This window comes from Odocoileus virginianus, chromosome 14 (genome assembly GCF_023699985.2).
Source record: "Odocoileus virginianus isolate 20LAN1187 ecotype Illinois chromosome 14, Ovbor_1.2, whole genome shotgun sequence".
Taxonomy (NCBI): domain Eukaryota; kingdom Metazoa; phylum Chordata; class Mammalia; order Artiodactyla; family Cervidae; genus Odocoileus; species Odocoileus virginianus.
Genome location: NC_069687.1, coordinates 57,893,062 through 57,917,808, shown reverse-complemented (window position 1 = coordinate 57,917,808; position 24,747 = coordinate 57,893,062). Strand labels below are relative to the sequence as shown.

General features: G+C 36.2%; 1 protein-coding gene across 4 annotated transcripts in view; it reads right to left on the bottom strand.

Annotated features, from left to right (window-relative positions):
* The window catches only part of LOC110152022 (general transcription factor IIH subunit 2), a 40,261-nt gene extending 15,791 nt beyond the window's left edge, over window positions 1-24,470 (bottom strand). For 3 of the 4 annotated variants that reach the window (XM_020915506.2, XM_020915514.2, XM_070476793.1), the window contains exons 1-16: window positions 24,319-24,470; window positions 21,447-21,509; window positions 20,737-20,814; window positions 20,358-20,394; window positions 20,054-20,140; window positions 19,340-19,390; window positions 18,965-19,019; window positions 12,489-12,594; window positions 10,914-11,004; window positions 10,638-10,725; window positions 10,026-10,133; window positions 9,400-9,463; window positions 7,417-7,520; window positions 6,755-6,857; window positions 4,384-4,423; window positions 2,800-2,911 (exon numbers count right to left, since the gene is read on the bottom strand). In XM_020915506.2, coding sequence (XP_020771165.1) covers window positions 2,800-2,911; window positions 4,384-4,423; window positions 6,755-6,857; window positions 7,417-7,520; window positions 9,400-9,463; window positions 10,026-10,133; window positions 10,638-10,725; window positions 10,914-11,004; window positions 12,489-12,594; window positions 18,965-19,019; window positions 19,340-19,390; window positions 20,054-20,140; window positions 20,358-20,394; window positions 20,737-20,814; window positions 21,447-21,502 — 1,180 coding nt within the window. In that variant the 5' untranslated portion in view covers window positions 21,503-21,509; window positions 24,319-24,470. The remainder of the gene's footprint in view (window positions 1-2,799; window positions 2,912-4,383; window positions 4,424-6,754; window positions 6,858-7,416; window positions 7,521-9,399; window positions 9,464-10,025; window positions 10,134-10,637; window positions 10,726-10,913; window positions 11,005-12,488; window positions 12,595-18,964; window positions 19,020-19,339; window positions 19,391-20,053; window positions 20,141-20,357; window positions 20,395-20,736; window positions 20,815-21,446; window positions 21,510-24,318) is intronic. The other variant, XM_070476794.1, reaches the window with a different exon arrangement.
* Between the last annotated feature and the right edge of the window lie 277 nt (window positions 24,471-24,747).

Below are 24,747 nucleotides of genomic sequence, written 5' to 3'. Positions count from 1 at the left end.
TGATCCACACCCCCCAAATAAAGTAGCAACACTTTCACCTTTGCTGGACATTCTGCTTTCTAGAGGACCCAACTTAAGGATTTATGTGTACCATAATTTCTAGGATAACCACTAAAAGAATAAAAATAAAGTATACAATTTGCAAACTAGTTGAGGAAAACACAGAATGGTGGGAAACAAGCAATCCAAAAAAAGGCAAAAAAAAGAAGAAAAAAATGAAGATAGAATAACTGAAGCAAATAGCACGAAGTAGGATGGTAGATTTAAACCAAAATATATCAGATACAGCTGGTGATGATATCAACACCATCAAAAATCAAATAAATAGCTTATTATTTGTGAAGAAAGTATGTGACTCAAGAATACATCCGTTGCAGTCAGGCAAAGTGAGTAAAATACTCTTGAATTAATATTTAACTATAGATAATTTCTGTTCATTAAAATATCCAGCAAATGACAAAAGGTTGAGTATTAACCAGTATGGTGTTTTACAGAAGAACTAAAAATTTAGAAAAAATTTATATTACACAATGTAGTAAGCATTTATTAAAAAGCTAATGAGATAAAAATACTGCATGAAAAGTAAAATTTTTTTTTCTTGATTTATGCATTTATCTACTCATGTCATTTATTCAAAATTCAACATTTACTGAATTTTGTACATTGGACACCATTTTAGATGGATCTAACAGACGGAAATCTCTCTCATGAAGAGAGATTACATTTTAGTTGCAGAATCAGAAAATAAACCAATATATATATTGATATATTATGTAAAAAATGTAAAAGTAAGTGAAATGTGAAAAAATAAAGTATAAAAAAACCCCCTAAAATGTGAAAGAAAATAAGTAAAGCAAATTAGGGTGGTAGAGAATGTCAGAGTGGTTTAGATAGATGCTGAGAGAGCTGGTGACATTTGAGCACAGAGAGATCTGAATAATATGAGAGAATCCTGTGAAATTTTTTTTTTCTTTTTTAAATCTTTCATGCAAAGGTGAGAGCACATGTGAAGTCCCTGGAATAGGAACGTGCCTGGTGAGTTAGAGGTCATTGTGCCTCATCTTCCCTGGTAGCTCAGATGGTAAAGCGTCTGCCTACAATGTGGGAGACCGGGGTTCAATCCCTAGGTCGGGAAGATCCCCTGGAGAAGGAAATGGCAACCCACTCCAGAATTCTTGCTTGGAAAATCCCATGGACTGAGGATCCTGGTAGGCTACAGTGCATGGGGTCGTGAAGAGTCGGACACGACTGAGCGATTTCACTCACTCATTCTTATCAGTAGGCATATTAAATATAAATGGATTGAATGCCTCAGTTAAAAGATAAAAGACTGTCAGGCATAATAAAAAAGAATATGAAGCAAAATGTATGCATTCGAAAGTATTTAAAATAAGTCTAATTTTCATAATTAATTTTAAGTCTCAAGGAGTTTTCTAATCAAACAACAGAACTCAGAAAGACATACTGCTCACAAAGGTCTCTAATGTTGAATAGTTTCCTTCATTTTTATAGTATATTATGATGTTCCATAAGGGAACTTAAGGCCAGAACTAACAGTGTTATCAGATCATCACTTTTATTTTTACAATCTTAAACAAGCTAGGGTTTTCTCTATAATTTTGGGACTGGAAATTCCTCCTTAAGCCTAACTAAAATACTCACCTTAACCTTGTCAATTATACTAATAAAACGCAAAAGAGATAAAGAGATAAGAGATAAAGAAGAGGCCCAAAAGACACTCAATATCCCTTTTATACAGAGTAGTGTGGGTGTGTATTAAGGTATTTCCAAGTAACTTTTCAAAAGGTGCCTACTCATAGCCTTTCTTTTAATTCAAGTAGAGAGAGAGGATACTCTGATTATGTTAAAGGCATCTCCTTCAAGCCACTGATACCTCTTGTGGACAGAGCAGAAGGAAGGAAGACGGCAGTTACCTGGTTACCTACAGCCGAAATCTGTTTGCTTGTAAAGAACCATTTGGGTCTAGGCAGAGAGTATGACTCTTGGGAGAAAGATCTGTACTTATATCTAATTATGTCTATTAGTAAGTGTGTGCACACATGTGCTGTTAAAAATGCATATTTCTTCTATTAGCCTACAAGGGAAAATAATCTGAAAAATAACATATATGTGTATGTACGTATAACTGGAAAAAAAAAAAAAGCATATTCCTGGGCTCCCCCCAAGACTTATTGAAAAGACTCTTCAGGATGGGATTACACTGTATTTACTGATAATATTCTTCACTAAGACTTATTATTTATAAAATCATGAATATCATAATGAAACTCAATCTAGAGTGACCAAAGTTTGTAAATGTAAAATAAACTTACTTTTGCTATGGAAACTTGATTCACTCTCAAAAAGATACACCCTAAAAAGAGTTCTGCCTTTCTGCCTACAGCAGTACACCTTCACCGAGCCTGCAACACAGACCTCATCACACATTCTCACCTACATTTTTCTGATGACCCAGAGTAGGAAAGTTGAGGAGGATTAAGTTAAATAGTCCTTGGGTATGAACCTGAGTGAGGCTAACAAGGATAGTTCATTAACCTGAACTATACGGTAAATCAAATAACAAACCACCAGAATGGTGGCATTAGATATGCTCCATTAGTAATTACTTAACCAATCATTACAGAGGACGCTTTAAAGCAACAGGCTTCTGAAACCAGATTTTCCTTTCAAACTGTTCTTCATATTTTAACTGGAGTTTCTACTAAAGAATCATTTTATTTACAGCCACAAATTTCTTTTTAACACAGTCAATGTGCATTACATGCTGGGATCAAATACCTGAAGGAACTGGAATCTTATGAATACAGCCAGGACAACAATGGAGAGAGTCATGAACAAAAACATCACAGTCCACACAGAACACATTCTGGCACACACTGCAAACATAGACCTGCAATAAAAAGAAGAAAACCTGAATTTAAAAAGTAGTTTCCAAAAGTTAAGTACAGCATAGCTGGAAGACTTGCAAGTTGCTTTGCTCTTTCATATACCTATCACTTTTTCCCCACTCACCTACCTGCTTTATTAGTTCTAATGTACTATATATTCTCAAATCTATGGAAATTAATTCTTTCCAAAAAATTATTCCTTAGAAATAAGGGAATAATTTTGTTTCTGAGTCCTTAAAGTCCCTTGAATTATAGGATACTCTCGATTTACTTCATTTTAAGTAATTATTTGGGGAAGACACATGAGCTTGAAATTAGTGCTTCGATAGGTTACTGGAGTGATTCAATTAAAAAGAGAAGCACAAAAGTTTTAACAGAAATTTGTTATACCTAGGGAATTATAAAAGTTTTATTCCTCTTTTAATTAAACCACTAAACAATAAGGCAAAAGACATATATATAAAATATATAAATTATTTTATTCTTATTGTCATATTTACATAATAAATAATAAAAATAAAATAAAGAACAATAATATTCAATCAATATTATATACATAAATACGAGTGCCTTGGGTGAAATTTCCAGGGCAACATCATACACAGATTAAAAAATCATCAAATCTCAAAACAGCACAGAAGTAATGATACTGTATTCTTAAAAACTATCAAATGAGTCAAAAAGTAATTCTAGTGAGAATGCAGCTAATGAAGCCAGAGAGGCCTGTAAAGCTTCATAAATTTTTTTTTTTAATGGTTTTCTTTTGGCCATGCCTCACAGCTTATGGGAATCTCAGTTCCCTGAGCAGGGACTGAAGGTGGGCCAGGGCAATGAGAGCACTGACTACCAACCACCAGACCACCAGAGAATTCCAAATAAAACTGTCTTATGAAATGTTGAGAGTAAAATGAAACAAGCAATCCTTTCTACTAGTATTTTATATAGTTTATATAGTTTTAAATATGGATATTTAACTAAAATAAAACTAAACAGTGACCTCTCTTACTTGCAACTTTATATAAGTTGATATGTTCAAATTGGCCCCTGTTAACATTTTAAAAAAATATTTTCTCAGTGTCTCAATGGGGAGAATATCCTTAAGATCTGTGGCCACCATAAATGGTAACTTCAAAATGAGTTATGAGAGCCTAAAGTAAAATAAAGTAAAAAGTAAAAAATGAGAGCCTAAAGTTAAAAAAAAAAAGAGAGAGAAAACTTTTAGTACTTCCAAACTAAATGCAGTTTAGCTTGCAAACTGAAGACAATGTACTAAAATATCTTTATAGCAAAATTAGAATGCAGAATTGCAAAACAACTGTTTGTAATACCTCCCATTTAATCTCCACTGACTGCTATATTTCTGAGGAATAACGTGATATGAGCTTGGTCTTCAACAATCTATTGAAAACTTATAATACCATTTCCTCAATATTTATTGTACAATACTTAATATTTACAAAGCACATGAACTTACATGTTGGTCTTTCAATTCCCCCTGACAGGCATAACAAAACCTGAAAAAGAAAGTTAAAGAATCATTTTGTTAAGAATTTACTCATTAAAATAGCTCAGGAAAATCTCAATAACAAGAATTCTCTAATTAGTAAGTATAGTTGGCTCTTGAACATGAAGCAGTTTAGGGGTGTCAACCCCCAAGGTTAAAAATCTGAGTGTAACTTTACAGTTGGCTGTCTGGCCTTCTGACCCTCCACATCTGGAGTTTCACGTTAGAGGATTCAACAGTTATGGAACACATAGTACTATAGTATGTATTTACGGAAAAAACCTGACAAGTGGACCCTTGCATTTCAAATCCATGTTGTTCAAGGGTCAACTGTAATTATCTTTAGGCATGACTTTTAGGAGAAATAATTAAGAATACCAGTAATTTAAGAAAATTCCACACTATAACCCAAGGTTATCTGACAGCTTAAAATTTTCCTTAAACTAATTTTATTTTCATCAAGGTTAAATATGAGTATGCTTTCTCAACTGCGATTCTAGAGAAAACAATTTTCATGACTATTTTTCAACTTTCCCCAAAACAGCAGACAGCTGAAATAAGTCCAGATGAACAGAGAGGTTAATTTATGGCAAAAATGGATGCCTAAGGGCTTAATTTTCAAGGAATGGTTTAAAGAATTAAAAGTTCTCTAACTTAAAAAAGAGCAGTTCCCTCCCTACCCACCCCCCACTTCATTTACAGAGTAAATCCTTTTAAAAATTTTAACTGTTTGACAGTTACCCATGCTCACAGTTCTTGATCTTTTCATAGGCATTGGCTATGAACTTTGCAGTATGCAAGATGAGATCTTAAGTCTCTTTCAACCATCTTGAACCAATACAATATAGTACACACATAGCAAATCCCATTCTCAATTCTTTCTATGTAGCTGAATCATTCCGGATGAAACAATGTTAAATATTTAGTTTATCATCACTGTATAGACATATTCAGCTGAGCCATGCCATACAACTTTTCCTCTCTGTAAAATAATTTTTCCTGGAGTTAAGAACTATGTTATTCATAAGCTTAGTTGTCTAATTACCACTAACTCAGCCCCAACCATTCCCTGAGAAGCCTAAATACCCTATTGTTATGTTTGGCTATATCAAGAATTCTATAGTTTCCATCTTCTGGTGACATCTCTCCTGGAGCATTCTGACCTGTTCCAAACTGGACTGACTGTTCTCCGTGTCTGACAAATAAATGTCATTCTGGGACTTCATCTTCTAAGTCTGCTTTAGCCACTTTTCAATTAGATAAATATTCCTATTCTCTTTCATTCATTCTCATTCTCAATTCCTTTATCTCTTCCACAGCTTCCCAAGAAAGTCTCTTTTTGAGACCTTACAAGTCTGAAAATACCGCTATTCTACCTGTATTTTTTTTGGTCACACCATGCAGCATGTAGGAACTTAGTTCCCTGACCAGAGATCAAACCCATGCTCCCTGCACTAGAAGCATGGAGTGTTAACCACTGGACTGCCAAGGAAGTCCCTACTCGACCTGCATTTAAACAAAAGCTTGGCCGGGTATACGATTTAGTTGGCAATAATTTTCACTCCAAATTTTGAAGGAGATTGCTCCGTGTCAGCATCCAGTGTTGCTCACGAGATGTCAAGTAATGTTTTTTTTTTTTTTTTTGCTGCACCACACAGCATGTGGGATCTTAGTTCCCTGACCAGAGATCAATCCTGCACCCCACTCAGTGGAAGCGTGGAGTCTTAACTTCAAGACCATCAGTGAAGTCCCAGAAGCCAAACAATTTTAATTCCAGGCCATGTGACCCCATTCTCCCTCTATAGAAATGTTGAGGGCTAATATTTTGCTGCAGCGTACTCTGAAATGTCACAGTGAAACATGTTAGTACAAGTCTGTTTGCCTTCAATATGTCAAGCACTTGACAGTTCCTTTCAATCCAGAAAATTCTCTTCTTCAATAGTAGAAAATACCCTTGAATATTTCTTTCCTATCTTATATCTTTTCTTTATTTCTTACATTATTTTGATATTAGGCTCCCTGGATAAATCTTCCAGTTTTATACGACAGAAATCAACAAATGCTACAAATCAGGGCTTTTTTTTTCTTTCTGGAGAGCTGATTTACCAACATACCACCACTCCTGCTACATATAGATGGGTTCAGGGAAAGAGATTTCTGGCGATCCAGATCTGTTTAATGAATCATTTTAGTCATAAACAAGGCATTCTACATCTCATTTTCTATATTAGCAATAATCTTGCCCAAGTGAATGACACTTTTTTATGTAGTGTTAATTACAACATATTTGAATATAACTTTACCACTTGAAACAGGTATAAATTGATCAAAACTCATATACCTTTCTCCATTATGTTCTTCCAGAGATATTTCTTGAAAAGCATCCAAAGGAAATAAATGATGGTAAGACCGTGCTAAGTGGGGAGCAGACACCAAAGTAAGACCTAACATACAAAGCAGAAAGACATATTTAGTAACCCAAACCTCACAAAGATGATGGTTGAAATGTCAAATGATATAACTTAGGCTAAATATTTTCAAGTTTGTTTTTTTCTAGGATTGCAGTTATTCCATTTCTTCATTTATCAGTGGCCATAAAAGGAGACTCCAAGATGGAGTCTTAGCTCTGTCACTAAGTATGTGATCGCTCTTGGCCCATTTGCTTACTTGTAAATGAAATAAAATTCTACAAATCTATTATTTTAATTCTTCATTCTCCTCATATGTATTTACTTCATGAAGAGCTGCAAAAATGTCAACTAGATCTACTGCACTGCCTTTAAGAACATAGTTTTTCTGGAAAGAGAATCAGGAACCATCCAGAATGCCATGTTTATTCTTAAAAATGAAGTTCCAGGCACACAATGGAAAAAACAGCCTATGTCTCTTTTAACAGATCAAATCCAGAAAGATAAACAGAGCTTAATATTTATATTTAATAGCAATATAGGTAAGAAGTTACCCAAGATTAATTTACTAGATAATGAACTGTTGGTTTCTTACCACAGATTTTACATTCAACAGGAAGCTCACAGTACTTTGCCCGACACTGCGGGCAGAAATAGCCTCCCAATGTAAGTCCTGGCTCAGTGTTGCTATCCAGATGCCTGTTGGGGGGTGGGAGGAGAGGAAGCATTACCTTTTAAAAAGTGATATATAAAGATGTGAGCAGCTGCAGCAAAAGAAGGGATGCCACTGTGATTTTAAAACCTTTAAGTTGTTTCATAGCTCACTTACGCTCTGTTCGCTTTTGTCTTTTTTTTCCTGTGTTTTGTTTTGAATAACTTCTATTAATGTCTTTGAATTCACTCCTCTTCTTTAGTGACTAATCTGCCATTAATCTTTGTGGCTCAGCTGGTAAAGAACCTGCCTGAAATGCACAAGCCCTGAGTTCAATCCCTGGGTTGGGAAGATACCCTGGAGAGGGGAAAGGCTACCCACTCCAGTATTCTGGCCTGGAGAATTTCACGGACTGTATAGGCCATGGAGTCACAAAGAGTTGGACACGACTGAGCGACTTTTACTTCCCTTCACTTCACTACTGTTAATCCTAATCCAGTGTATTTTTCACCTAAGACACTATATTGTTCATCTCTAGAAATGTGATTGGGGTCTTTATTCTATCCTCCCTATCTCTTATCAAATTCATGTACTCCTTAATTTTCCTGAGCACATAAAATACATTTATAATAATTTAAACACCTTGCCTACTAGTTCTATAAACTGTTATTTCCGGATATGTTTCTGTTCTAAGATTTTTCTTCTTGTTATGGGTCATACCTTCTTACTTCTTTGCATGACTCGTAATTTTTTTTTAAAACTTTTAATTTTATATCATAGAAGATTAACAATGTTGTGACAGATTCAACTGGACAGCCAAGAGACTCAGCCATGGCTACTTATATGTATCCATTTTCCCCTAAACTCCCCTCCCATCCAGGCTGTCACATAACACTGAGCAGACCTCCTTGTGCTATATACAGTAGGTCCTTGTAGGTTATCCATTCTAAACATAGCAGTGTGTACACGTTGATCCCAAACCTCCTATCTCCTCTCCATCCTTTCCCCTGGCAACCATGAGTTCATTCTCTAAGTTTATGAGGCATGACTGGTAATTTTTGATTGGCAGCCAGATACTGTGAATTTTGCTCTGCTTTCGGTGATGGATTTTTTTTTTTTTTTTGTATTGATTTAAATATGTTGTGTTTTCCCCAAAATATACTTAAGCAAATAGTTTGATGACAAAACTTCCTTTTAAGTTTGCTGGCTGTCCAGAACAGCTGCTAGTCTAGGGTAAATTCAGTTTCATTACTGTGGACTCCATTCAATGCCTGTGACATTAAGAGGCCTTTCCTCACTGACTGGTGGGAATAAGCCATCCTCTGCCCACGTGAGCTCTAGGGATTGTTCTGCTGCTCCACTCCAGTGCTTCTTTCTCTGGCCTCCAGGAGTTTCCTGATAGGAATATACACATCAACACTCAGCTAATGATTCAAGGTGGTTGATATTTCTCCCGGCAATCTTGATTCCAGCTTGCAATTCATTCAGTCCAGCATTTCGCATGATGTACTATGCATATCAGTTAAATAAGCAGGATGACAATATACAGCCTTGACATACTCTTTTTTCAATTTTGAACCAATCTGTTGTTTCATGTCTGGTTGTAACTGTTGCTTCTTGACCTGAATACAGATTTCTCAGGAGGCAGGTAAGGTGATATGGTATTCCCATCTCTTTGAGAATTTCCCAGTTTGCTAGATGATCGGTAGCATACTACAGACTTCTCTCTACCTTGTTGTTTTAGCTAGTAATATTAGCTAATATTACAGGAGTATATGTAATTTTCTCTCCTTTTTACAGCTACATAAAAAGTAATTGTCTACAAAAGTCATTACATTTCAAGCCTGTCTTTTTAATTCATAACTTACAGGAAGGAATTAACAATATAAAAATATTATCATAAACAGTTTTAAGGTTTTTACTTACGCCATGCTGAAAGAGGGTTTTGCATCTTGGTCAGACAGAGAAGCAATGGTATGCTGAGGAAATCCTTTATGGAAGAAAATATATTACTTTTTCTCCCCCAAGGAAATAGAAAAATTCTAGTAATAGAAACCTAAAAATGTTCCTACCAGAAAGCTCACAAAGTTGTGCAAAAGTTCTCTTTCCTGTCTTTTATACATTTATTAGAGCATGGTCAAACTGACAGCAATTTCTGGTTAGAAGAAAAATTAATAGTGGAGGAAAACAGGAGATGTGGAGGACCATATGTCTATATATACAGTCTCAGATTCTAAAGTTTCATATGCATATTCTCTAACTTAACAACACTAATACATAACACATACTACACTTTAAAAAGAAAATGTAATTTTTAAATAATTTTTAAAAAAAATTTTTAAGAAATGTAATTTTTAAATAACTTTAAAAAAATTTTAAAGAAATTTTTAAATTTCTGACACAACAGAGGAGTTCATTACATAGTCTACTTTCACTTTATATAAGAACATACTTCTATGTTTAAAATTTTGGAATGTCCAAACCTATGTAGTTTATTTTTTTCATATATATTTTTAATTAATGTAATTAAATAACACAAAATAAACACTTACCCATACGAATAAGTGAGCATTCAGAATTTGAGCTAGCAGGAGGAGGACTAACATGATGTGTTAACAATTCTTTGTAATGGCTTTCATCTAAAATAACATGATACGTGCCTAGAAAGACAAGAAAAAAAGAAAAGAAACATGAGCTTTCCAGACATAAGAATGATCTATAATTTCTATATACTTCTGTAAATGTTTTACCATCTAAAAATGCTCATTTTCAAAATAAATGATTATGTGAAATTACCATTTTTCAAAAAATGTATTTAACATCTTTAAACTGACTTCTCTGAGAATAACTGTAATTTTCAATTTAATTAAAGCCAACTAACAAGATTTTCACTAAGTATTACATAAAGGAAAATTTCTAGGTTTCCAGTAGTTATAATGGTTCCTCTAAACACTGACATAACTACTAAAAATTTCTTGCATTTTGGGATGATAAGTTATAGAACTTGGTGATATATTTAATATGACTACCCACATTTTGGACTTTGGGACACAAACTAATTTAAATTTAGCTGCTTAAAAAAAACAATAAAAGTATTCTAACTAATAAATTGTTACTTTTTACATAATAATTATGAGTAAGTATTAAAGATTCTAGATATGTACCACCAGTTTCACGAGCAAGCGCAGTGCATACTCGAACCTCTGCAGACAATCCAATAATAGACACTCTGATTTTAGCCGCCTTTAGGGTCTTCGTAAAATCCAAGTAAATGGAGAGTTTTGAGGGAAGAAAAAAATGAATAATTAATATGCTTGATAGATAGAATGTTCTGAAAACTAGTAATAAATTCAGAGAATTCTAGTAATAAATTTAGAGAGTCTAAAAATTCTCTTTAGAGCTGTAACTGGCTTCGATTATGAAGAAATTATTGGTTCTACCTTGATTAAATCATAGATGTTAGAGGGATCACAGGTTGTGAGGCTGCTAAAGATGATTAGGACTTCTCTACTTGTATGTCCGGGCATATGTCTGAAAAAAGAAAAAAAACCATTCCAGTTAGGTATAATAAATTACATTAATTAAAAAAAACTTAAGACTAGTACACGTACAAAAAATAAGTACACATGGTTTATACACTTAGACTACAGAACAACCCCATCTGTTTCAACATTACAAAGGAATGAATTTTGAGTATATTCTAAAAACCTTAACACCAGTTTTTCTAAAATTAGCTACACACAAAAATAATTCACTGATTCATTTCCTCATTCAATAAATATTTATTGAATACTCTTTCAAGTTCTAAGAATAAAGTGATAAACAAGAGCAATGAGGTTCCTGGCATCATGCAGCTTACATTCTAATAGGTTTGTTTCATACAAAGTCTAAGTTGTACATTGGAAAGTATGACAATACCATATGGATCAACATTAAGATACATATGTGTGGCCTGAAAATAGTAACATACTTCTTTTTTAAACACTACAATTTAACCTCATGGTGATTGTCATAATACTCATAAACATTAATGACTGTGTACCATTTAGGTGGCACATTGGTAAAGAATTCACCTGCCAAGCAGGAGATTCAAGAGACAGGGGTTTGATCCCTGGGTTGGGAAGATTCCCTGGAGTAGGAAATAACAACCCACTCAGTATTCTTGCCTGAACTGTTCCATGGATAGGGGAGCCTGGTGGGCTACAGTCCACGGAGTTGCAAAGAGTTGGACATGACTGAGCACCACCACCACCACCACCATTTAATTAAATGACGGCTTACAGGATTTTAAGGTATGATGAACTGTTCTCCTCTAAACTAAACAGAGATAGCTACGCTTTTTGGTGCAATGTTATCGATTATTTGTAGCTTTTTCCTGCTTTAATTCTCATTGTTGGGCTCAGTTTTCACTATGGATACTGCTATTGTATCTACCTTCATTGTCTGTGTTACCTCCTCAACTACTTCAAAACTTAAAAAAAGCCTCTTATTTAAAGGAATAAAAATCTGAGTTAGGATAGACTATCTAAGGATAAAATATATAAGCTTTAACTATACTGAATACTTTCTTTGGGGTTTTAGCTATATTCTACATAGTTAAAACTGCTAGAAAAGTGCTATTATTAATTTACAGATGTATTACAAAATAAGTTAATAAAAACCAGTATACAACATACTCAGTTATTATACCATATTAACTTCCACATATAATCAATTTTCAATAAAAAATTTTTTCACAGTATTTCTTTTGCACGAGTAATACTGCTATAGCTTTAATTGTAAGCTTTAATTGTATTTTTCCAAAATCTTTAAGGATATACCTCAGCAACTAAACTGTAAAATCAAAATTATTAACCAACATTATAGTATACACTATAAATAATGTTACATATTTCTCTTAATAACAATTTCATTATAGGTAGGTTTATGGAGATGCATATTAACATTATCATTTCAACTTAACTCATTCAAAACATGTTGAAATAAATTGTAAATAATAAGTGTAAAATACTAACTTTAGAGTCTGCATAGCCATGCTTAAGGAGTTATAAAGAGATGGTTCTCCATGGCAAGTCATATCTACAGCTTTCTTCAAAGATGTTATATGTTTCCGTGGGTTTCCTAAAATATAAATGAAAAATCTTTTAATAAAAATGTATATATACACTATGGAAATTTATCTTTCTCCAAAATTTACATATTTATGATGTTAAACAGAATCCCTTTGATTTACATTTTTAGCAAGATGCACTTTTATCAGAAATGTTATAAAGTCTCACTCATATTGAAAAGCCCAAATACAAATAATCTTTTTGTCTATTAGCAACACATTTTAATAATATTAATCTAGAATGCAAAACTTTTTACTCTTCATATTTCCTATTTCATCATTTTTAATACTAACATATGTTCACATTTAACAGCTCTGAAATCATGATGCATCTTACAACCACTGGCAGCTGGGCAGCTGCTGGTGGCACTGCCTGCTCACATGAACACTATTGTTATCCTGCCGCTCCAACTGCAACAGGTGCACTGTTTGTGCTGTTCATATTAACTTCTATTTAAAGTGTTTGTTTTTTTTAAGTTTATACAAAAGGTTATATTTTTATGTAGAAAGGCGTGGAACAGAACAGTAGTGCACAAATCTGTTACTAGTGGAAGCAAAAACTCATTGATGGAAGAAGGCCTACAATTCCATGTTTTTCTTCAGAGGGAGAAAACAGCCACCTTCTAAGACCTAAGAAAGGAGGATTTCCACAGATAAAACTGTGTTATGCTGTCATTGAAATAACCTCTGAAGAGACTGTCTAGTTCATGCTAAGCAATATAAATGAAGAGAAGAGACACCACCAAAAATTCAGACCTGTCAAACAACCAAGACACTGGTATGAACAATTCACATGTCATTTGACACTGTGTCAAAGGTCAACTGCTAGAGTGTTTCCTTCTTGAGGGCTCATAAAATAAAGGTATCTTACAAACAATAAAATCTGAGACTCAATAAAATATGGTATTCTTTGGACCTTTCCTCTTATTTCATCACTGTTTTCATATTACTTAACAATAATGAAAACATCGACTTTATCATATAGCAAATTATCTTTATACCACTGAACATTTAAATTAGTTTCAACTTGTCACTATTATACATACTGATGCAAACAGAATATTTGTAGAGTGACACTTTTTCTTCTTTCATAACATTTCCTAAGCATACTCCAAGGAACATTTTTTTTTCCTTTGGCTGTGCCTCAAGGCTTCAGTTCAGTTCAGTTCAGTTGCTCAGTAGTGTCCGACTCTTTGCAACCCCATGAATCGCAGCACGCCAGGTGTCCCTGTCCATCACCAACTCCCGGAGTCCACCCAAAGCCATGTCCATAGAGTCGGTGATGCCATCCAGCCATCACATCCTCTGTCATCCCCTTCTCCTCCTGCCCCCAATCCCTCCCAGCATCAGGGTCTTTTCCAATGAGTCAACTCTTCACATGAGGTGGCCAAAGTATTGGAGTTGCAGCTTCAGCATCAGTCCTTCCAATGAACACCCAGGACTGATCTCCTCTAGGATGGACTGGTTGGATCTCCTTGAAGTCCAAGGGACTCTCAAGAGTCTTCTCCAACACTACAGTTTAAAAGCATCAATTTTTCGGTGCTCAGCTTTCTTCACAGCCCAACTCTCACATCCATACATGACCACTGGAAGGCTTAAGCCATTGTAACTCCCTGACCAGGAACTGAAACCAGGACCTTGGAAGCCAGAGTGCAGGGTCCTAACAACAGGATCACCAGGTAATCGTTTTATGGAACATTTTTATGGCTCTTTTCCAGAAAACGTTGAACAAATTAACCAGACTATCAGCAATAAAACTATCAGTTTCTCCAGGGTTCAGCAAGCCATATATTGCTTTTGAAACTTCATTGTGCTCATTTAAAACATGGAAAATGTTGTTGAGTGTGCCTTTTTTGAATACTCAGTTCAGTTCAGTTGCTCTGCTGTGTCCGACTCTGCGACCCCAAGGACAGAAGCATGCCTCGCCTCCCTGTCCATCACCAACTCCCATTGAGTCGGTGATGCCATCCAACCATCTCATCCTCTGTCGTCCCCTTCTACTCCCGCCTTCAATCTTTCCTAGCATCAGGATCTTTTCCATTGAGTCAGTTCTTTGAATCAGGTGGCCAAAGTATTGGAATTTCAGCTTCAGCATCAGTCCTTCCACTGAATATTCAGGACTTATTTCCTTTAGGATGGACTGGCTGGATCTCCTTGCAGTCCAAGGAACTCTCAAGTCTTCTTCAACACCACAGTTCAAAAGCATCAATTCTTCGGTGCTCAGCTCTCTTTATAGTCAAACTCTCACATCCATACATGACTACTGGAAAACCCATAGCCTTGACTAGATGAATCTCTGTTGGCAAAGTAATGTCTCGGCTTTTTAATATGCTGTCTAGGTTGGTCATGACTTTCCTTCCAAGGAGCAAGCATCTTTAAATTTCATGGCTGCAGTCACCATCTGCAGTGATTTTGGGGCCCCCAAAAATAAAGTCTGCCATTGTTTCCACTGGAGAAGGCAATGGTAACCCACTCCAGTACTCTTGCCTAAAAAATCCCATGGATGGAGGAGCCTGGAAGGCTGCAGTCCATGGGGACACGAAGAGTCAGACACGACTGAACGACTTGACTTTCATGCACTGGAGAAGGAAATGGCAACTCCAGTGTTCTTGCCTGGAGAATGCCAGAGATGGAGGAGCCTTGTAGGCTGCCATCTATGGGGTCGCACAGAGTCGGACGTGACTGAAGTGCCTTAGCAGCAGCAGCATTGTTTACACTGTTTCCCCATCTATTTGCCATGAAGTGATGGGACCGGATGCCACGATCTTAGTTTTCTGAATGTTGAGCTTTAAGCCAACTTTTTCACTCTCCTCTTTCACTTTCATCGAGAGGCTCTTTAGTTCTTCTTCACTTTCTGCCATAGGGTGGTATCATCTGCATATCTGAGGTTATTGATATTTCTCCTAGCAGTCTTGATTCCAGCTTCTGCTTCATCCAGCCCAGCATTTCTCATGATGTACTCTGCATGTAAGTTAAATAAGCAGGGTGACAATATATAGCCTTGATATACTCCTTTTGCTATTTAGAAACAGTCTGTTGCTCCATGTCCACTTCCTGACCTGCATACAGATTTCTCAAAACGCAGGTCAGGTGCTCAGGTATTCTCAGCTCTGTCAGAATTTTCCACCGTTTATTGTGATTCACACAGTCAAAGGCTTTGGCATAGTCAATAAAGCAGAAATAGATGTTTTTCTAGAAATCTCTTGCTTTTTCGATGATCCAGCAAATGTTGGCAATTTGACCTCTCGCTCCTCTGCCTTTTATAAAACCAGCTGAACATCCTGAAGTGCACGGTTCACGTATTGCTGAAGTCTGGCTTGAAGAATTTTGAGCATTACTTTAGTAGCATGTGAGATGAGTGCAATTGTGTGGCAGTTTGAGCATTCTTTGGCATTGCCATTCTTTGGGATTGGAATGAAAACTGACCTTTCCCAGTCCTGTGGTCACTGCTGAGTTTTCCAAATATGCTGGCATATTGAGTGTAGCATTTTCACAGCATCATTTTTAGGATCTGAAATAGTTCAACTAGAATTCTATCACCCCCATTAGCTTTGTAGCAATGCTTCCTAAAGCCCACTTGACTCTGCATTCCAGGATGTCTGGCTCCAAGTGAGTGATCACACCATCTTGATTATTTGGGTCATGGAGATCTTTTTTGTATAGTTCTTCTGTGTATTCTTGCCACCTCTTCTTAATATCTTCTGCTTCTGTTAGGTCCATACCATTTCTGTCCTTTATCGAACCCATCTTTGCATGAAATGTTCCCTTGGTATCTCTAATTTTCTTGAAGAGATCCCTAGTCTTTTCCATTCTATTGTTTTCCTCTATTTCTTTGCATTGATTGCTGAGGAAGGCTTTCTTATTTCTCCTTGCTATTCTTTGGAATCCTGCATTCAAATGGGTATATCTTTCCTTTTTTCCTTAGCCTTTCCTTCTCTTCTTTTACAGCTATTTGTAAGGCCTCCTCAGACAACCACTGCTTTTTGCATTTCTTCTTCTTGGGGATGGTCTTGATCCCTGCCTCCTGTACAACGTCACGAACCTCCGTCCATAGTTCATTAAGCACTCTATCAGATCTAGTCTCTTAAATCTATATCTCACTTCCACTGTATAATCATAAGGGATTTGATTTAGGTTATACCTGAATGGTCTAGTGGTTTTCCCTACTTTTTTAAATTTAAGTCTGATTCTGGCAATAAGGCGTTCATGATCTGAGCCACAGTCAGCTCCTGGTCTTGTTTCTTGCTGACCGTATAGAGCGTGTCCATCTTTGGCTACAAAGAATATAATCAATCTGATTTCGGTGTTGACCATCTGGTGATATCCATGTGTAGAATCTTCTCTTGTGTTGTTGGAAGAGGGTGTTTGCTATGACCAGTGCGTTCTCTTGGCAAAACTCTATTAGCCTTTGCCCTGCTTCATTCTCTACTCCAAGGCCAAATTTGCCTGTTACTCCAGGTGGTTCTTGACTTCCTACTTTTGCATTCCAGTCCCTTATAATGAGAAGGACATCTTTTTTGGGTGTTAGTTCTAGAAGGTCTTGTAGGTCGTCATAGAACCGTTGAACTTCAGCTTCTTCAGCATTACTGGTCAGGGCATAGACTTGGATTCAAAATTAGTATTTTGAATACTAGTTTGTTTAAATTTTCTTTTTTAACAGTTGTTTAATTCCTTTTTATGCTGGTATGAATTATTTTTTTTTTTGCCCATTCATTCATTTGGAACTTCTTGGTGTTCTTGTTTACTTGAGTAAGTATTAAAATATTAACTATTTGCCACAGTTAATATACTCTGGACCGTTGAACAGTAAGTATTTGAACTATATACATCTACTTATATGCAGATTTTTTTTCACTAAGTACATACTTCAGTACCACATGCTGTGCAGATGGTTGAATTCTCAGATGTGGAACCAAGGAAACAGAGGACCAACTATATTAAAGTTATAAGCAGATTTTCAACTATACAGAGGGTCAGCACTCCTAATGCTCAACTTGTTCAGCTATATATATCAAGTATTTATTCTTAGAATCATAAATTTTAGAAATGAAAAGTACCTAAGTCCAAATCCTTCATTTCATAACTGATAAACAAATCTACATAAGTTAAATGATTTGCTGAAAGACATATGGCTACCCAATGGCAGGACCAGTAGTCAAACCTTGATCGTATGGCTCTCTATTTACTTTTCTTTCTACCACACCATACAAAAAACTTTTTAATCTCCTATTGTGTTGTGAGTCTAGTAAAAAAGCATATTTACATTACTCTCAGTGTGGTTTATAGCAGTGATTTTGTTCAGGAAAGAGAGGGTATTCTCAAGAGGCCCACAAGAATCTCCAGAGGGTTTTTCATCTCTGTACATATTGCCTCTCAGGCACCCAGAGAATACTATTATTAACCTAGGGGGAGGGAACACACAGGAGGGTTGCCCTACATCCTTTCCTTAGGGGAACCATCCTTCCCTCACTGTATACTAACCCAGCTTACACGACGTGGTACAGGTGGAACTTATCCTGCTTCTATCCTACTTGAAGCAGAGACGTGGAATCCAGGCCTACCAACAAAATACTTCATTCTCTTAGTCACTTGACTGCTCATGGATGGGCAGATCTTAACCAGGGTCAGTAAGAACACTCCTTGGAGCTTGTGCTGAGACTACAAACTAGGAGGGTCATGCAGACTTGATAGACATCTTACTTAGGGACTTCCCTGGTGGTCCAGTAGTTGAGTCTGGCTTGCCACACAGAGGACAAGGGTTCCATCCCTGGCCTGGAAAGATCCCACATGCCTCCAGGCAACTAAGCCCTGTGTGCCACAACTACTGAAGCCTCATGCCCTAGGGCTCTTGTTCCACAAGAGAAGCCACCAAAAGGAGAAGCCCACACTGCAACTAGGAAGTAGCCCCTGCGCGCCACAACTGGAGAAAGCCTCTGCACAGCAGTGAAGACCCCGCAGAGCCAAAAATAAAGAAATAGTTTTTTAAAAAAGATTAAGTGGCTCTTGTGAATGTTTAAACTATTTTATCCTAATACTTTCATGACTGAATAAACATTTACATTCATTGTAATAGTATTCATCACTGTGCAGAACTCAATTTAAAACAGTTCATTTTAGGGACTTCTCTGACGGTCCAGTAATTAAGACTGCATTTCCACTGCAGGGGGCACAAGTTTGATACCTGGTCAGGGAACTAAAATCTTAAAAAAAAAAAAGGCCATTTTAGAGACAGAGAGTTTAAAAAAGGTTTTTAAAGTGTTTTACGAAGACAGCCTGCAGGAAGGTTTCGTTTTGCTTATTAGGCAACCTCATGAACACAGTTACAAGGTTAGATAAATAAATCAAAGTCCTTGAGTGCGAGAAAGGTAATTTTATGCATACCTGAGAGTTCAGTCAGTTTTTCAGCTCTTTTACTCTTTGTTACAATTATTCCAATCTCAAAATAAAAACAAAAATGATTATTAACTTAAATTACTTCTTCTTGATAAGAATGTATGTAACTAAAATAAATGACTAGTTAAAAAATGAATAAGTAACATGTGAAATACTTTTGATGTAAATTTAGCTATGGGTTCACTGTATATTGTTTAACTTCTAGAGTTATCTTGCTTTTCATTGCCAAGTGTCACAGTAACTTGTATACAATCTGAATAACTTAATAAGTGATAGAATATATGTCCAATGTTTTAAAAAATACATTATATTTGGCAATAATATCAGGATGCTAATTCCGAATTATATCATTTATCTACATACCTGACTAATAGGATTTTGATCAAAATATTCCTCTACAAAGTATTCCAACAACTGTTTAAAGAAAACAAAAAGAAAAAAGTAGGTAACAGCAAAATAGCAACACAGAGAACAGGTTTGGTGAAATCTATTTATCAAGCATTATTTCTTATGATTTTTAAGCTTACAAATTTTTTAAAATATTAAGTAGTAAAATTAATAAATAATACATTTTAAAATATTAAATATAAAAATTAAAATATTAAATAAAATTGAATTTGAAATGGTAAGTGATGAGACAGGTTTAACCTCAGCCTTAAAAGATGGAACCATTCGGACACGTAAGACAGAAACAATCTAAACAAGAAAAAGATCCAAAAAAGATAAACAGGAAAATGAACAAAACTGAAGATGGGTTTGAATAAGTTAGGAATAATCTGAATGTATTTATAAGCTGAGGAGATTAATACAAGTAAGTCAAAGGAGAATGAAGATTCAATAAAGAAAAGGAAAAACTGACGAAGCAAGAGCCTAACATGGAGTGGAATTTAAGATCATAAATAATTAGCGATTTTGGTATACGATTTTGGTAAGCAATCCAGAATAGCACTTCTACTTAGCTATAGTTTGCATTACCTCAAAAAAAAAAAAAAAAAGAATGCATTCTTTAAAAACATTTCTTTTAGAATTCAGCATCCTTCCTCACATGTAATACAAATCAGAATAATTTTAGTATACCTTTAATGTACATGTCAGTCTATTTGGCTTTAAATCTTGGTCTTCCATTGTTCTTGATCCATCTACTACCACATATAGATGGCGCATCTACCAAAAATAAAATCCCCCAAATAAACAAAACAAATAAATAAGAACAATTTTCAAATATATTTTTGACCAACAAGTTAAAAACGGCCCTTAGCATTTACATATTCTACACGTATATTTTTAATATATTCCTTTAAAAAGTTTATTCTATTTGAGCCAGAATGTTTGTGTAACTCAAACTAGTTCTGTACCAGTAAAGGGAAAAAGAATAACATACCATTCCAAGTCGAACTTGTCCATGGTGCTCAAATACCCTGTTAAAATTATGCAAAGGTTTTAAGGAAATAGCATATACTACATGAAAGATCATTACAACTAATGTCATTACAATTACTTTTCAACTAAAGTGCACGTTTCTAGGGAAGTAAATCATTAACTTATGGGATGCATATAATTATGTACATTTTAGATAAACCCTGAAGATGAATTTCCCTGATGAGGCATTAGGTTGTTGAGTCTACCCCCTATTTAAAAGGGTGTAAGTCAGGTTCTCTGAAACACAGCTCAAATGAAGTACTGAGGAGTAGGCAGAGGCGGACAAAAAGTCTTAAAGGAGTATATTTTACCTCTGTAACACACACAGAAAGGTTACATACCTTTTTCTCTTTGCTTTGAAAAGAATGTCTTCAATTGTAGCTTTAAGTGATCCTGATTCATCTTCTTTAAGAATCTCCCTATAGGAAACATTTAATTGTTTGAAAAGATAAGCTAAAATTTTATTAACCCAACAGCAACGAAAACATGTCCACACAAAGATCTGCACCTGAATATTCACAGCTACATTATTCATAACAGCCAAACATTATAAACAATCTAAATGTTCATCAAATGGAGGAAGGATGGATAAAAAATATGGCATAAACATATAACAGAATACCATTCAGCAGTAAAAAGGAATGAATTACTTATACATGCTACAATAAGGTTGAACTTAAAAACAGCATGTTCAGTTAAAGAAGTCAGACAAAACTGACCACGTATTATATGATTACATTTACATGAATTGTCCAGAAAGGGCTAATCTAAAAAGACGGAAAGTACATAGATTAATGGTTGCCTAGGACTAGAGGTGGAAATGGAATTAATTGTATATGGACATGAGGGATATTACTGGAATGGTAAAAATGTTCTAAAACTGGTTTATGTTGATGTTTGCACAGCCCTGAAGATTTCTAAAAATCACTGAATTATACATAAGAAACAGGTGAATTTTAACATGTGTAAAATATACTTTGAAAGTGTTGTGGGAAAGAAAAAAACCTAAAACAACGTCTAAAAGGGAAGAGAGTAATAATGCCCTACTTACCATGTTCTCTCATAGCCTCCTTCCCATCGCTTAGTTCTTTCAGGCTCTTCATCCATTTTGTACCTTACATATTGTAAAAAAGTCATTATACTATGAATTTATTAAAGATGATAGTTACCAGATGTATATAATTAAATTTGAAAAATAAAGAGAGGGAAATAAACATACAAAGTAAAAAAAACTCGGACTGCAAAGTCATATTATTCTTTGCAATTTATTCAATAATTGTAGTTGAATGCAATCACTCATTAGTTTAAATCCTCGTGGAACTTTTTCATACCCCCAAGAAAGAATGCAAATATTTATGCTCAAATTTGGCACCAATATAAATAAGCTTCTCTTTACAATTAATAAAAAATAAAAATGCATTAAGGATGTGTCACAGGACAGAACTACAGAATTATGAGAAGTAGGTACAGGTATAGATGAAACAATGTTAGCTACAACTGCTGCTTCTTATCACTGAGTGATAGATACATGGTGATTCATTTACTACCTCTCCACCTTTGTGTCTGTGTGAATTTTCTCATCATCAAGCTTAATAAAATTTATTATTATTCATAAATGATAAATGCTTATGGTTCATAATTTTTAAAAATCTATTTATTTAAAAATTTTTGGTCACTCCCCATGGCACATGGGACCTTAGTTATCCCACCAGGAATCAAACCTGCACCCCCTGCATTGGAAGGCAAAGTCTTAACCACTGGACAGCCAGGATAATTTTTTAAAACAATACAATGGCAAACCTACACTATAACCTCAACTATTAAAAGAAAATGGAACTATTTAGTAATTTAATAAATAGGACAAATGGTTTTGAGTGGATGTTAGGGTTAAGGATGATTGGGTTTTTGTTTATTTTTTTCTGTATTTTCATCTTTTCAATATGAAAGTGTATTTTTTTAATAATCAGGGACAAAATTGGTGTTGGGAGGCATCTATTAACCCTTTGTTGCTGTTTAGTCACTAAGTCACATTGGACTCTGCATTCCCAAGGACTGTAGCCTGCCAGGCTACTCTGTTCATGGGATTTCCCAGGCAAGAATGCTGAAATGGGTTGCTATTTCCTTCTCCAGAGGATTTTCCCCACCAAGGGATGGAACCCATACCTCTTGCATTGGCAGGCAGGTTCTTTATTATTGAGCCACCTAGGAAGCCACTCTATTAACTATAACCAAGTAATAAACACCCATCACATTCACACCTCCGCCCTCCCCAATGGAATCTCCCTCTCCATCTTACATTCTCACTTTCAATTTCCTTCTTTCACAAATGAAGGATCAAAGGAATCCTAAGTGCCAAGACATTAAGGACAGAACAAATCCCATCACTGGCAGGGGAAAAGATTAATTTTTGTGATAAGGACAATAACCAAGACCCATTCTCCATTTGGCCTTCCCTGGTGGCTCAGACTGTAAAATAGCAGGAGATCCATGCTCAATCCCTTGGTTGGGAAGATCCCATGGAGAAGCAAATGACTACCCACTCCAGCATTCTTGCCTGGAGAATTCCATGGACAGGGGAGCCTGGCAGATTACAGTCCATGAGGTCACAAAGAGTCGGACATGACTGAGCAACTAACATTTTCACTTTCACACTACTCTCCATTTATTTCATTGTTCTATAGTAAAATATACTTTAAAAATCCAAATAAATGTAGACTTTTATAAATTAACTTCTGGAATTAAAATCTATTGATAAATTGAAAACTGCCTCTATGGCATCACTGCTTTCTCGGCACCTGCTACAATCAGATATTGTTTACTAAACTTCTGTGGATTCAATTGTTTCAGGATCAAGTGTTCCACTTTAGTATCCTGAAATAACAAGAAATGACTTAATTTTGTCATCTGTACTTTTTCAACACACTTATGTTGGTGCCTTATAGGCTTAATGATGACTGTAGTAACACAGCATGCAGCGACTAAACTGAACATTTTGATCTTCCATGGAGGTGTGTTTGTATTTATCGTGAATATAAAAAATCAAAAGCTTAAATTCTTAAAGATGTGGTTACTGCCGCTCATCACATCAATATTTAAAGTATTTTATTTTTAGTTTATAACTTTTAATTCCTTGAAAGTTCAGAAACAACGTGAGAACCAATGAGCAGAAGCTGCAATAAGGAACATCTCTGGCTCTCTGCATACAAGAATTTCTTAATTTGAACTGACTGCAATGGGAAATTACAGGGATAGGACAAAGGTAATAAGATCTTCATAACCGCAGATGTTCAAAGGGAAGCTGGATATTTACAATGCATGCAGTAAATAGAGAAGGGATTTATGCAGCCTGGAGAAAGATGTACTTGGTAACCTCTTCAGCAGCATCTTCAACTACCTATGACTGAATAGTCCACCTTCTTGCAAAGCCACTCCCCTCAGAAGCCTGGTGGTGTGATTCCTTCACATGAGCTCAGAATGCTATAAACAATGAGATTTGCACCAAACATCGAAATTTATGAAGCTTTCCCTCACACCTAGCCCTGCCAAGCGCTTTGAGAAAGGCAAGGGTGATAACAGTTCTGCTTTTCAGGTGTGGACCTCAAGGCTCAGAGGCTGGTAACTATTGAGGCCACACAGATGATCACAAGCTAGAACCCAGAGCCACAAGTACCAAACTTGCGCCCTGCCATAGGGAAAGAGAGTCACTCTCCAAACTGCTGCCCTAGATAGATGCTTCTATGCGGCTTCATAGACGGAAATTCTCCTCCTCCTTCTCCACACGCTCCCACACACCCTTCTTCCCCACGAAGAAGTTCGGGGTCATTCAGTCTCCGCTCCCAGCCGCGAAAGCCCCTCCCGCTGCCTTGCTTCCCAGGCGGCGAGTCCCCGCCTCAGCGCCAGGAAAACCTCTACCACTTACTTACCTGTCCTGCCGAGCTCTGCTCTGCCGGAAGTTCAGCTCAATCCGCTCTAAGTGCTCCGCCGAAGTCCTTCCGCCGCGCGCGGTAGAGACGCGCAAACGTTCCGGCTGCTGGGAGTGGCGCTTGCTGGAGCCGGGCGCTCACTGGCCGGGCAACCTTGTACTGACTTTGGGTTCGGGAAGGGCCTCCTGCGCCCTTCCCGCTCTTCACGAAGAGGCGGGGAGAGTGGTGGCCATTCGCTGTTGGAAAATCGGAGGCCTGGTAGCCGTCCAACAGGATCTGAGGACTGGATGACCACAGCGGCAGTCTCAGCTGAGCCAACTTGCAGTACAGCGGTTTTCCGGAACTTCTCTGCTGCCCGCGCTAAAAGCCACACATTTTTTTTTCCATTTATTTTTATTAGTTGGAGGCTAATTACTTTACAACATTGCA